The following is a 14,617-nucleotide window of genomic DNA, read 5'->3' as shown; positions in this document are numbered from 1 at the left end:
CCAAAATACCTCGAAAATTCACTTTGGATACCAGAGCGTGCTAAACACAAAAGTAAAAGAAAAACTCAAACACACAAGTAGAAAGAACATCAAACCTAGCCTTCGTAGCACTCAGAGTGAGGGAGGAGACGCAGAAGAGGATAAAACAGGCGCTAAAGCGTGTGGGAGGCGTTGCCTTTGAGGATAGATGACTCGCCTGGCAGTGTGAGGGTTGCTGGTTGAATCACGTGGCAAGGTCGACACCTCCGTCGATGTGCAACTCTGTGTGTGGTTAATGTGAGCGGGTGACTGCGAGGGCATCCATTGTGAAGCACTCCGAGCTCCCATGAGGTTAGACTTTATAAATGCGATCCAAAATATATAGTGTATGAAAAAATGGTTCCAATCCACGAGAGAGAGACTTGTGACAGCGCTGCAGAGATCAGCCGGAGGGTCGTTGAACGCCGGAGAACAGGGAGATGGGGGACAGCTGGACGACGCCTCTCTGGCGCGTTGGACTCCGTTAACCAGCTAGACGTCAGTGGAAGTGACACTCAGTGTCTCCGCAGCTCCTCACAATGTCACCACGGCAGACCTGGAACCCAAAGAACACCTTAAACCTCAACCGATATGTCAAAACCCTCTTTAATACCGACCCAGAGACGAGCATCAAAAGCACGCTGGAACAGTTGCTTCTCGATGGATTCGTAGAGAGACTAAAATACTGCGGTAAAAGGCACTCCCCACGCCCCCAAAGAGACAGAGTAAACATAGCATCACAGGAGGTGGTGTGTGTTTTGGACGGAGCCGGGGAGCCTTTTGAAGTGTCAAACCGACGCGATGAGTTGGTGAGTGTGCAAACGAGTCCTCAGGGGAGCTCCGGGATATCTTTAATCATAGATGGTGCATGGATATGAAAGACATGCCCCCCCCCCCCCCCCCCCCCCGCCCCGTCTCTATTATTATGAAAGAGGACACCTGCTCTTAGATTAATCATATGATCAATCGACACTAAGTGTCAGTAGGAGGCCTCATTAGGTGACACTCGATGGATCCGTGGTCGGATGTGTGATTTTTGTGTTTCCAAAATATTGCATACAGTGTCATTTACCCTGAAGCATTTTGACATGTACCATGGACGAGGACCCTTACACAAGTGTTTGTGTGTGTGTGTGTGTGTGTGTGTGTGTGTGTGTGTGTGTGTGTGTGTGTGTGGTTGTGTGTGTGTGTGTGTGGTTGTGTGTCTGTATGTGTGTGGTTATGCGTCTCTGTGTGTGTTTGTGTCTGTTTTTGGTTCTGTCTTATGTGTGTGTGGGGTTGTGTGTTTGTGTGTGTGTTTTTTTTGTGCACGTACGTGTACATGTGTGTGCTTTTGCGTGCAGCAGATATATTGCTTTATTAATATTTGGTAAGAATGATTTAGTTTTGTTAGTAACCCCTGATGGGGTTTGGGCTCTTCAGTGAGAAATAATCATGTTTCATACTCGATTGCAGACTTAACGATAACTCCCCCTGACGATCAATAATCAAAACAGTAATCTTGTAAATCCAATCGTGAAGCTTAGGAGTTAGAAGGATGTTGTTTCATCTTGTGATTGTAGGGGGACTCAATCTTTGTGTTTCTACGAGGTGGATTATATTTTAAACCTCCGTCCTAATACCCGTAAAACAATGATTCTGTCTTTTTACAGAACGATTGAACGGCTTTGAAACGATTCCTCGCTTCTTAAACAATGCGGGGTTCGCATTGTCTGGTGCAACACACAAGGCCTCATCTGAGTGTCTGTTCAATATTGAATATAGGTCAGTGGTGCCACTGTGTGCATGCCATATTAAAAAAAAGGCTTGTAAGTAGAATGACTTTGTGTCTCAAGCCCGTGGTTCATAAAAGTAATGAGGTCTCGGTCTCCTTACTGGATTCTAAGAACTCTGAAGGTACTGAGCTTCCCGTTATTATTTACAAAGAAAGAGCTGCAAAGCGAGGTTTGTTTGGAAGACAAAACACATGTAGCTCCTCAATTGCGTGACAGACATTTAATAATCTTAAATATTAAATTTGCATCGGGTGGATATTTCTCTGAGTGATTATATTGAAACGGAGCCGGTTACTAATTACAATGATTGCTTCATCTAATTATTTTAATCATGTATCTTCCCACCGACAATATCATTTCTTAATATATTCACCGTCTCCAAGGCAACATCTTCATCTGTATATCGCAAAATTAACTATTAGCTTGCACAAGTAGGATGTCACAAAAAACTATGATTGGTACACATCTTAGACTCGCCCAGAAAAGCTAGCGTTTGGGTAGCGATGGAGACGTCGATAAACAAGTCACTGGGACTCACATGAATAATTACAAATAACAAAAAAAAAATTGAATTGGATCAGTGGAGCTGTATGAAAGAGTGGTGGGTAGCTTAGAGAGTGACGTCAGTGGAAAGATTATGTTGTTTTAATGTATCCCAACTACTAACTGCAAATATCTATCAAAACATAGATTTGGCAGAAAACAGTGCAAACGAGATTTGTACCGTCGTCCCTTGTGTTGTTTATCCTCTCCGAACACGTACGAGATGTCAGAGAACCGGGGGACGCATTCCAATTCAGATATATTGTTGAAATACATCAGCTCCAAGTAGCACTTGACATTGTAATCGTTGCTCTTCCATATAAACGTAATTTCTCTGAGTACAGTGGGGGGGGAGGGGGGGGAACAAAGTAGTGGGAAACGATCAGAGGAGTCAATGTGGACATTTTCTTGATGTTCCGTGATGACAGTTAGATAAACGACAGCTTCCACAGCATCCGTCAGAGAGGAGGGGAGAAGGGGGGGGGGGGGGCGATAGGTGGGGAAGTTTGAATGTACAAACGGAGGTTATAAATAAACGGTGGCTGAGGAGGGAGAGAGGGAACTGCAAGGAGGCCGCCCGCCCGCACGACTATAAATGACTGAGAAGAAGAAGGAAATTAAAGGCCTGATGAAAGACTTTTGGGCCCATCAGAAGAAGAAGACAGAAGACAACGCGCCCCCTGATTTATTGATTTCACAGCTACATTTTTCTTTCTGGGTGCGAAAAAGCAAAGCAATCTCGGAGCATTTTGGCTGCTGTTATATTCCCTCGGCAAATAGACGCCCCCCGGCACGCACACATGCACGCACACAAGCCCGGACACACACACAACAGATAGGGAGCACACACACAAACACAAGGAACTCACACAGAACATACATGCACACACACACACACACGTAAACAAACGTGAACACACACACGCACGTACACAGGGAGCACACACACCTACACCAAGAAAACACAAAGATCAGGAAACAAACACACACGCGCGGATCACACACGTTGCCAACCAGCATACGCACACACATGTAAACCCACACTGCCACACACACATGCACACATACACGCCAATTCTCTCCCTCTAACACACACACACACGCAAACAATCAGTCACAGAGACATTTTTACCCTAAACGACACACACACGCACGCCTCGAGAATAATGTTGACTATTTAATCCTCAAACACACATCCATAAATCAACAGGCCCCTCCCCCTGGAGCCCAAAGTCTGTCTCCTCAATGAAAGGCTCAGGCCAACGACGCACTAATAGCAATTTACAGAGCCAGTAAGGCAAGCGGAGCAGCGGCCAGCGGAGCGTTCCTCAGTTTGTAATTCCTAATTACATTCACTCACTAGAGCCGCTGCTGAATTAGTAATGGAAGGAGATCTGACCCGCGCCCAGCCCTCCTAACGCCCACGGTTCGGTTACGTCAGTACCGCCGGCTTCTGTCTGGCCTCTACAAGACAAAATGTAAATTTAACATTTACATTTTGAAGGAATTTATCCCCACCACGTTTTACGTGTTCAGAAATGTGTTCTACTTTGGATTTAGTCTCCCAAATCACAATTTAGGTTCCCGCCTAGTCTGAGGAAGACCGGAGTCTTCCTCCAAGCCGACTGAACGGGGCGTTTCACTTCCTCCGCTTCATATTTTCATTTTCGGTTTCATGTATCTGGAGGCGGGGATCTGTGAGCGTGTAATTGGTGAACACAAACCCGACCAGCAGTATTTAACTGTTGTAAACACCGTGTAGACAGGCCACTGTAGAAATACAGATTTGAAATCCCCTTCTGAAAGCTTCATCCACTTGCGGGATTGAGTTTTCCTCTGTGCAAACAACACAGGAGACAAGGCCTACCCCCCTGAACCTCCCACCCGGCAGCCCCGCCGTCTCGCCCTAGAAGTTCTGCCCTATCACGGGAGGACCGCTGGATCCCAGATTACTTTGGACTCAATTCAAAGTTACCCAGTTTGACTATTTGACTGTTGCTCATCAAACCCATGATGTCAATAAGCCACGTTTCTCAGGGTGTTGTTGTGATACAACAAGTGTTGTATCAGGTGATCGCTGTATGCTCACGCCGCATTGTGTATAAGGGGTGCGTGACTGCGTGTGAGGAGGGAGTTTATCTTTCAAATTTGAATCTCAAGGTGTAATCTTTCAGTAACGTTTATAATTATATCATTGTGATTAAAAATAATTGTTTGTGTGATATCGCTTGTTTTTGGAGCTCTTAAGTGAGTGTTGAGGATATGTTTCAGAAAAGTGATGATGGTGCTTTGTTTTAGAGAAGCAGGAGAGAGACTGAAGGACTCTGGGCCCTCAGGTCACACAAGTCCACAGAACAAAGCCGGCGTAAATATTTTCTTCCTGTCGTTGACAACAGCCTTAAATCCTCACTTCCATCTTAAGTTTTGTCTAATTTGCGTGGCTGGAAGTCGACATTGACCCTGGCTGATGAGGACATCAAAGAGCCACAGGCCCGTTATTGGTTCGGACTGCCGAATCAATATTTATGACTAATTCAGGGCGATCTTGTTCTTTTTCACAATAATATCTAAGTTGAGTCAGCCAAGGAAAGTCCATAATCCCATGCAAACTTCAAATTGAATAAAACACAATTTCCTGGTTTATTGTTGCTACGCAACAGGACATGTGGTGCTTTTTGGACAACAATAGAAATCTACCCATGAGTGATTACATTAGCCGCTCGCTAACGTGCCCGTGAGCTGGAGAGGACCACAAACTCAGGCCTTCCAGTTTCATTGGGGAGGACTGTACTGCCACAAGAACAAAACAAAACACATTTCTGACTGGCTTCATCCTACTAAGGGTGCTGCAGGGATGATTTAAAGGCTATACTTTGTGCGTAATTTGTTTGAAATGCCATAGCCATCCATCAGCTATTAGAGAGTGAAATGCGCTCGGAGGATATCGCTCCTTATTGACTACTCCTGCCTCTGTGAGTGACAACTTTGACTACAGTCCACGCCCGGTTCATTTCTAACCAATCAGGGCATCTCTTCCCTATTTGGTAAAGGGAATCCATCTTTCCTGTCAATCAAATATGACCGCAGGTGAATGAAGGTGAATGAACGCAAGACTTCTCAACGGCGGAGATGGACGGGGCGTTTATTTAGGTTGTTTGTTTCCAAAATCGTACTCTCTTCTGCTCTTTCCCGCTCTCTCTTGCTTTAACTACCCTCATATCTCACCGACTGCAGCTTTAAGAGCGTTCTCCCTCCATCCCGTCTCTGCTGTCTGCAGGTATCCTGGCTGAAGAACGACAAACCGCTGAACACGGACGCTAAGGTCGGCTCGAGAGCCGACCACAACCTCATCATCTCCGAGGCCCGCCTGTCCGACTCGGGCAACTACACCTGCCTGGCGAGCAACATCGTGGCCAAGCGGCGCAGCGCCAACGCCGCCGTGGTCGTTTACGGTGAGCTAGGTTAGCAGGAGGCAAGATATTAGCTTATTGTTGTCGTTTGAACTGCACATCCAAAAACGCTTACAAATTTTGATAAACAAAAGCGCATTACGGGAAAACACAATTGAAAAGACGCAACCCAAATGCAAAAGGAACGACACAAATACAAAAGTCAGTAAATACAACAAAACACAAATATGATGAAAATACTTAATACTCTATTAAATTGAATTATTTTCCGCATATCATAACCTTAACCCATTTGTTTTTGTGTTTGTGTGTTCCCAGTGAACGGCGGCTGGTCTCTCTGGACCGACTGGTCGCTGTGTAACGTGCGCTGTGGGCGGGGCTTGCAGAAGCGCTCGCGCACCTGCACCAACCCGGCGCCGCTCAACGGGGGGGCCTTCTGCGAGGGCATGACGGTGCAGAAGAGCACCTGCAACACACTCTGTCCAGGTGAGCTCCACACACTTTGTCCAGGTGAGCTCCACCACACAGTAAGGAGAGGTCAACCACACACCATGTCTTATTAAGCACGATAAAGAAGTGTTGTGCAGTAAAATGACCGTAACATTACAAGATGCTGTAGGTCAAATGTACGGGCTAATGTTTGAATGTAATGTTTTAGAAATGGCGTCACCATCCGTCAGCTATTAGTGAGTGAAATGCGATGTGAGAATATCCGTTAGGAGCTGACTGTTCCATATCTTCCCTGATTGGTTTGAGGTAGAAATCTTTCCTGTCAATCACAGCTTCATGAAATGCTTCACTTACCACTGGTGGAGAAATTAAGGGATGTTGGTTGTTTGGTTCAAAATCTTGTTCTCTTCTTTACATCTCTCAATTCTTACCAAGAGCAGCTTCAAGATGAACTAACAAATGATGCTAACGGGAAAAAAACACTAAACACACATGTCATATAGATTTAACATCGCCACAACTTTAGTGGCATCCAACGCCAAAGAAAATAAGAAAATATGGGGAACCGAACAAGCCAGTGAATATTGAATCACAGAAGTGTTTTTTTACAGTGAAACCGCACAAAAGGCTTTTAGTTTATTCTCCCCACCTGGGATGAAATGCTGGGTCAGCAGAGCGGTTGTTCATTAGTTGGAGTGAGGTATGTTTCCAGAGGACCCATCTCTCCTGCACTCCATCGCTAGCTGCCCCTCCTTCCTCTCCCCCCCATATTGAACATGTGGTCATTTGACCGTGGACAAGGTCTCAGTCTGTAGGTTATTGTAGGACGAATGGGAGGAGCATGAGGAGGAGAACGAAGAGTTATAAGATGGAGGGGACAGGGGTAAAGCGTACAGACGAAATAGAAAGAAAACAAGCAGAGAGAGAAAGAGAGAGAGAGAGAGAGAGAGAGAGAGAGAGAGAGAGAGAGAGAGAGAGAGAGAGAGATAAGATTATGTTGTGAAAGTGCTGAGGAGGAGAGCCAGATATCTAATCCTAAACATAATCTGCACTTTCCAAGTGTGTGTTTCCAGACTGATAGCCCTAACTTTGTGTTATCAGCGGGCTTGTGCATAAGAAAACTACAGCGGGCGACGGAGAGAAAAGGGCTACTTTTATAAACAATCATCCTGCTTTGCCCCAAACCAACAGACCCCCCCGCTCTCTCTCTCTCTTTCAGAGGGATTCTGTTTCCACCCCTGAATGTATTTCTTTTTTCTTTTTTCTTTCTTTCTTTCTTTAGTTTGTTCGTTTGTTTGTCCATTCCTTCTTTTCGCACAACAGAAAAATTAGCATTTAGATTAACAAGTAGAAAGAGGGGTGAATCTTTATGGAAACGTCAAGGTGGAGTGGAGGCTTGATGAAACATGACACAATCAAAGCGACTTTGTGTTAAAGGTCAGCAGGGTGGTGTAACATTGTATACAGACCCTCTCCTGTGAGAGGGAGAGGGGAAGAAACGGCAGCTTTTGCCTTTTTTTGGTCGGGGGGGTTGAAGGAAAAGTGGCTGGGCGCACTACAGTACCACAGTAATCGGCACAAAGAGAGGTTGTAGCTTCTAATTTAGGCTTGTTCCAGCTGCTTTTGTAAGCAAGCTGTGCACGTTTGTGCTCTGTCAGAGGTTTGGAAAGGATCTATTCAATCTCATTTCCAACCCTTCTCTCTCTCTCCCTCTCTCTCTTGCTCTCTCTCTCTCACGTTGGCTCACTCGTTCACTCACTCTCTCTCAAGTTGGTCCTTCGTCATTCGCCCTTTCCGTCTCTTCCCCTTCTCTTCCTTTTTCATCACTTGTGTGAAACGTTCCCAGTCTTGTTCAAAGTCACACAGCCATGGCAAATTCCTTCACTTTGGGAGCAGCTAATCCCTACTAGGGTTATGGTCAAGCAGGTGGACACCACTCTATCAGGATGTCGGCCATTTTATGGCCCCTCCATTCGTTTGGATGGAAGAAACATTGTTCTTGTCGATTAATGTACATTTTTACAATATATATCAATCAATATATAATATAGATGTGTAAATGTATGTGCATGCATAAATTATTGAGTATGTTTATAAGGAACTAATCCTGTCTCACAAATTAGTCTTTCACCAAGGTTTGTGATGCAATGAATTATGTATATTCATATACAGTATTTATATTATAACATATTCTAACTTAAATATAGTTTTTAAGGGTAACATAGATTCATTCATAATTCAATAAAGAAAATACAGTTTCATTACTCTAGTCAGCAATGGATATGAGAACATGAACATATACTTAATAGTTGTGTTAATGGACAGATGCCTGTTTACATGGATATCCGTTGTCTTATATTCTGTGGCTCACAATTCTTCCAACTCTTGTTTTGGCTCCAAATAGCGATATCCTAAACCCAACAGATCTGAGCAATTGGCAAAAACCAAAAGAGTCCTCTCCACAAATGTTTTTCAACCAAAAAAAACACTCCTATCCCTGCTTCTTCTTCTTCTTCTTCGTCGTCGTCGTCGTCGTCGTCGTCGTCGTCTTCTTCTTCTTCTTCTTCTTCTTCTTCTTCTTCTTCTTCTTCTTCTTCTTCGTCTTCGTCGTCGTCGTCGTCGTCGTCGTCGTCGTCTTCTTCTTCTTCTTCTTCTTCTTCGTCGTCGTCTTCTTCTTCTTCTTCTTCTTCTTCTTCTTCTTCTTCTTCTTCTTCTTCTTCTTCTTCTTCTTCTTCTCCTTCTTACTCTTCCTCGTCGGTAATCTGTCTGATTTAACAAGAAGCTAGTACCTCTCTAGAGATGTTCCGATACCATTTTTCCTTCCCGATACCAATTCCGATACCTGAACTTGAGTATGTTTTTTGTAGGGGGGAATATATATCAGCTGTTTGCTACTAACCCTGTTTGGATGCGAAATTATTGCTATCATTGTTGTATGTCCTGGCTCAGGTTAAACCCTTTGTGAAAACACGAACAAATACAGCATCTAGCATTGAAACTACTAATAGCACTTGTTTTTATTGAAGGGTTCTACTACGTTACAGGAATGTTTATTCGGGTAACCGACTGTCAATGAAAACTACTGCTAAATAACAAAAATGTAATGTAAATATATGTACAGATAATTAATTCTACATAACTTTCTTTAATTATCTAGTGTGACTGAAAAACAAGTTATTTTACAGTCAAACTAGATCATTTAAATTTCTAAATTCAAATTATAAGAATGCATTTGTACTTGTGAACAGCGTTTAGCGTGAGCATCTATGTTTTTCCGACTTAGTTGCTCGAAGGCACAAAGTTCGGAGATCACGCGTTTGCCACTCCCGACTTCCCACTTCAAACCGTTAACGAACGCAGCATAACACACCGAGCGTGTTTGTGATTATCTTTGCCTCTGTAGTAAATGAGCTAGTCAAATGTATCGGATCGGCACATAGACCAGCTTACTCTCCGATTTACAATACTAGGCATTATCAGAGGAATTTTTACTGCCAACACTAGGCAGTATTGGAGGAATTTTGAGGGGCAATACTAGGCAGTATCTGAGCAATTCTTCCTTGAACAACTTTATACCTCACCACACACACAGGACAAACGGCTCGCCTACCTGAAGTTTGCCACCACTGGTCAGGCGTCAGGGTTCGCTGTTGCCTGACCCTAATTTCCGCTAGAGACAGAAAACAGACCGGCCTAACCACTGGAGCCTCGCTCCACCACTGACTCCTCTCAATAGTAATCATCTCCAACCAGTTCCGTCTCACCACTCCCAAAACAACATAAAGAACCGTCCTCTAGTAACTCTCTAAAATTCACTCTCTGAAAATTCCCTCTATTCTCTCTCTCAGTCTCTCTCTTTCTCTCCGTCTCTATCCCTCTCTGTCTCTGTTTCTGTCTCTCTCTGTCTCTGTCTCTCTCTTTCTTTCTCTCTGTCTCTCTCTCTGTCTGTCTCTGTCTCTGTCTCTCTCTCTGTCTCTCTCTCTCTGTCCGTCTCTGTCTCTGTCTCTCTCTCTCTGTCTCTCTCTGTCTCTCTTTCTCTCTCTCTGTGTCTCTCTTTCTCTCTGTCTGTCTCTGTCTCTCTCTCTGGATCATCATCCATCTCATGATCAATTATCTGCATGGAGAAATTCGGAGATGCGGTTGTCAAGTTTCAAACGAGCTGCTGTCAGATGAAATGGCCAGTAATTGCCAGTAAAAAAATGTCATAAAGAATTTTGATTGACTGCATGCATGTACAAGCCGTTCATTAGTTTGTGAAGCATTTTGTATGTTGAATAACTCCTGGGAAGGTTCATATAAGCCAAATGCCTTATAGTCAATTACTTTTATGTTTTCTGGCGGTTCTTTGAAGAGCGTAATAGTCCTTAAATTCAAATAAAAGAATTGTGGATTGGATCAGAGAGCATGTAAGTAAAGATTACTTTGTGAACCCCCCTGTTTAACACACAGATGGTTTACCCCAGGAAGGCTTTACCTCGACTTGATTTACTAGGTAGAGTTAATTAGTTAACGTGATTCATGCACAATCTATTTTGTTGCTGGCTTGAAATGAAGGGAAATATTACATAAACCAACCATTACACTGCCAGAAAATGATTAGAATATGATCTTTTTATGTGCAATAGATAAACAGCAAGTACTCCTTGAAGCCTCTGCTAACCCAAACACACACTAGGGTTAACTCAATACGTCCTGAATATATGTACTTGTAAATATGTATGAATGATTGTATGTATGTTCAATTGTTTGTGTGTGTATGCATGTATGTATTTATGTATGTAATGAAGCGATGAAGGAGACAAAAGTGGCAGTAACGCTGATATGCAGCCGGCACACCGAACATTTTTACCCCATCGGTGGAGCAAGGCCCTCTGCTTGTCTTAACGTGAAGCAGACCTCTGATGAGTCACATTGTTAAACGCTTGCCATGTATGTGCGTTTGTGTATATGTGTATGATATGTATGAATCTATGTGTGCATGATTGTATGTGTGTATGCTTGCATATATGTAGGTATGTATACGTATATATGCATCTGTGTGTGTGTGTTTGTGTATGTACATACATATTTATGCATGTACGTATGTATATATTTATGTACGTATGTATGTATTTATGTATGTACGTATGTATGTATGTATGTATGTATGTATCTATGTATGTATGAACTTGTATGTATGTATGTATGTATGTACATTTTTATCTATGCATGTATGTATGTACGTTTGTACGTACGTACATATTATCTATATATGTATGTACCTCCTCAGTGTGTGTATGGACGTCTCCCCTCTCACGTCTTCCTGTGTGTTGCAGTGGACGGCGGCTGGGGCCCGTGGAGCCTGTGGACGGCGTGCGGCGTGGACTGCGGGCGCCAGCGGAGCCGGGACTGCGCCGAGCCCGAGCCGCGGCACGGGGGCCGGCCCTGCGACGGCCCCGGGCTGGGGGCCGACAACTGCACCGGGGGCCTCTGCATACAGAGTGAGTGGGGCCGGACGTCTCTGAAGCTCTGGGGCCAGAGCGCTGGGCCTCGAGGGGCCGTTGGGGCCAAACGTCTTCAGGACGGAGACGCTATCTTACCCTCCTTTATGGACTCAGTCGTCCTCCAGGAGGGAGCAGGGGGAGCCTCTGGCTTTGTGGCCGTAGATTACACTTTGAAGGCAATCAGCACTATGCTGTGCTTTATAGACACACACGCGCACAGGGACGCACTCAACACACTCATATAAACACACAAAGACAGTCATATAAACACACACACGCAAACGCTCAAATAAATACACACACACTCACACAGGCACATATAAATACACATTCACACACACATACACACACACACACACACACACACACACACACACACACACACACACAAAACTCATATAAATAACCAGACATACAGACACGTAAATACTCAAACACACACAAATTAAAATAAATAACCACACACACACACACACACATGCAAAAGCTTTCAGGGGAGGCTAAACCAACGTGTTGTTGTGTCCTTGTCATTGCAGATGGAAAGCTGCTTCATGACATCAAGCCACAAGGTAGGTTCTCCAGGAAGAGGGTGCTGCAGGGTAAGGGATCTTAACGGTGAGGGGGAGGGTTCTTCAGGGAAAGGGTTCTCCAGGGTGAGAGTTCTCCAGGGTGAGGGTTCTCCAGGGTTAGGGTTCTCCAGGGTTAGGATTCTCCAGAGTTAGGGTTATCCATGGTAAGAGTTCTCCAGGGTAAAGGTTCTGCAGGGTGAGGGTTCTCCAGGGTGAGGGTTCCCCAGGGTTTGGATTTTCCAGAGTTAGGGTTATCAATGGTAAGGGTTCTCCAGGGTGAGGGTTATCCATGGTAAGAGTTCTCCAGGGTGAGGCTTCTCAAGGGTAAGGGTTAGGGTTATCTATGGTAAGGGTTCTCCTGGGTGGGAGTTGTCCATGGTAGGATTACGGTACACACCACCATCCTCATATCCACTGAGAGTGTAAAGCTGTACGGCAATGGACACAATTCAGCCAAACATGACCAAATAGGTCAACGTGATCACTAATATATAAAGCTACACAAAAAATACCATGTGGTCATATGTTCCTAGCATTGGTCAGTTTTTTTTTTATAATCACAATTAAAGTCACAAAGGGCTCTGCTCACGCCCATATTGAAAAGAAATGAGAGGACTCTCTTCTGACACCCTACCCCCTGACCTGCCCCATAGCCTTGAGGATCACATGACAGTGGGGCTCCGTCTTCTGGTCAGCTAGAGAGGAATAGGTGACATTGAACCAATCAGAACAAGGCAAAGAGAGCATAAGGAAACGCATGTCATCAAGTATGTTGTACTCTTCAGTCGCTCACAAAGACTGTGTCAACAATATATATACCGTACCATAGGCCTGTAGGAAGGACTTTGTTTGGGTTCAAACCTGAACCTTTGGGCTCTGATGTAACACCCCCCACCACTAGACCAGGGGTTTGCAACCTAGGGGTCGGGCCGCACTTGGTGTCCCCTGTCGGCGATATCCTGCGACCCCTTACACATAGGGTCGCAGGATATCGCCGACATGAGCTATAGATATCTGAGGATCAATTTCAGGAAAATTAGCGTCCTGCATATAGTGACTTATTGCCTAATGATTCATAGCCCTGAGCTAATGACAACTAACTGCTGAGTGTGTGGTAGAGCGGTGTGAGTACCTTCACTGGGACGTTGATATCACCGGTAGATGTTGATTGGGAAAAAACTATTTGTGTTGAAGCAGTTTCACAAAAGTTAATGCACTAGACTATACATCTGCATTACATGTATAATCCCTGCACTAGACTATACATCCTCTCTTTATGTTGAGAAACTGCATGACGGGAACATTCTGGAATGTTCCGGAACATAACATAGATTATTTGTCAACGCCATTTAATGTCACAGCCCTGATTCAATACACTATTAAGATCTAAAATGGAACCTTATCGCTACTCCTTCAACGACATCCATCACACATAAATCTCTCTGATGAACGATGCGTTGTTCAAACTATCCTATTTCCTCAAAAGAAATTAGCCGTTTCTGCGATCAGCTCATCCATTCCATACATTATGAACTAGGTTTCCAGCATGTCTGCCAGATCTGCATGTGTTAACTTCAATCACGGATTATGCATAATGGCCTAAACTAATTGTGTTTGCCTATATTGTCATCGCGTGTCTGTGTTTGTTTATCGACTCCGGGCAACAGTTTAGGCCGCTTCAACAGATGCATTCGCATCTGTGGAAACTTCCCCAGCCCTCAATTAACTTTACTGTAGCTGTTAACACCAACACTGCATACGTGGTCTGAATTCTCCTCCCATAATGCCTCTGGCTACTTATCAGGCTTCCCCAGAAAAGTCCACCTTTTCCTTTTTTCTTTACTTCAACGGAGCTCATTATTTTCTTGAGGAACTGAAGCTGGAACTCATTTCTCTGCTCTTTCTTTTGGGGGGGGAGACGTGTCTCATGCTGCCGCGTGCCGTTTGGACCGGCTACAGGGTAATCGCCGGTGATGAGCTAATTTAATGAATAGCTTCTGTCAGATGGTCCCTGTGGACGGCTCCGTGGCACCACACATCAGACCCAAACGCCGTTTGTGAAATGACATTCAGGTGTTGGGTTGATTAGAAGTGCTTTCCCAGTGTGGATCCTCATTAGCACTAGCTTCTCACAATCCTCTCTCGCTCTCTCTCTCTCTCTCTCTCTCTCCAGCACACTACCACACAAACACACAATCCTTCACGATGCACTTTCAAACCAGCAGGAATTAATCCTAAAATAAATTAAGTATGAAGTCCACTGAAGCTAACACACAGTTCACAGTCCTCTAGCAGACAAAAACGTTTTATAGAGACAACTTGAATCATTTTCAGTTGTTGGTTTATTTTCACAGAGAATAATAGTTCTT

At 44.3% G+C, this 14,617-nt stretch overlaps 1 protein-coding gene across 1 annotated transcript in view; it reads left to right on the top strand.

The window, feature by feature from the left end:
• LOC307075201 (netrin receptor UNC5D-like) overlaps positions 1–14,617 on the top strand; it is a gene marked incomplete at both ends in the record, with an annotated part of 128,059 nt that overhangs the window by 88,829 nt on the left and 24,613 nt on the right. Inside the window, 4 exons of the mRNA XM_079735707.1 lie at positions 5,614–5,788; positions 6,065–6,232; positions 11,512–11,676; positions 12,216–12,248. Coding sequence (XP_079591833.1) covers positions 5,614–5,788; positions 6,065–6,232; positions 11,512–11,676; positions 12,216–12,248 — 541 coding nt within the window. The remainder of the gene's footprint in view (positions 1–5,613; positions 5,789–6,064; positions 6,233–11,511; positions 11,677–12,215; positions 12,249–14,617) is intronic.

Source organism: Pollachius pollachius (assembly GCF_949987615.1).
Source record: "Pollachius pollachius genome assembly, chromosome: 4".
Taxonomy (NCBI): Eukaryota; Metazoa; Chordata; class Actinopteri; order Gadiformes; family Gadidae; genus Pollachius; species Pollachius pollachius.
Note: the sequence above shows the minus strand (reverse complement) of the source record. Positions and strands in the feature narration are given on the sequence as shown.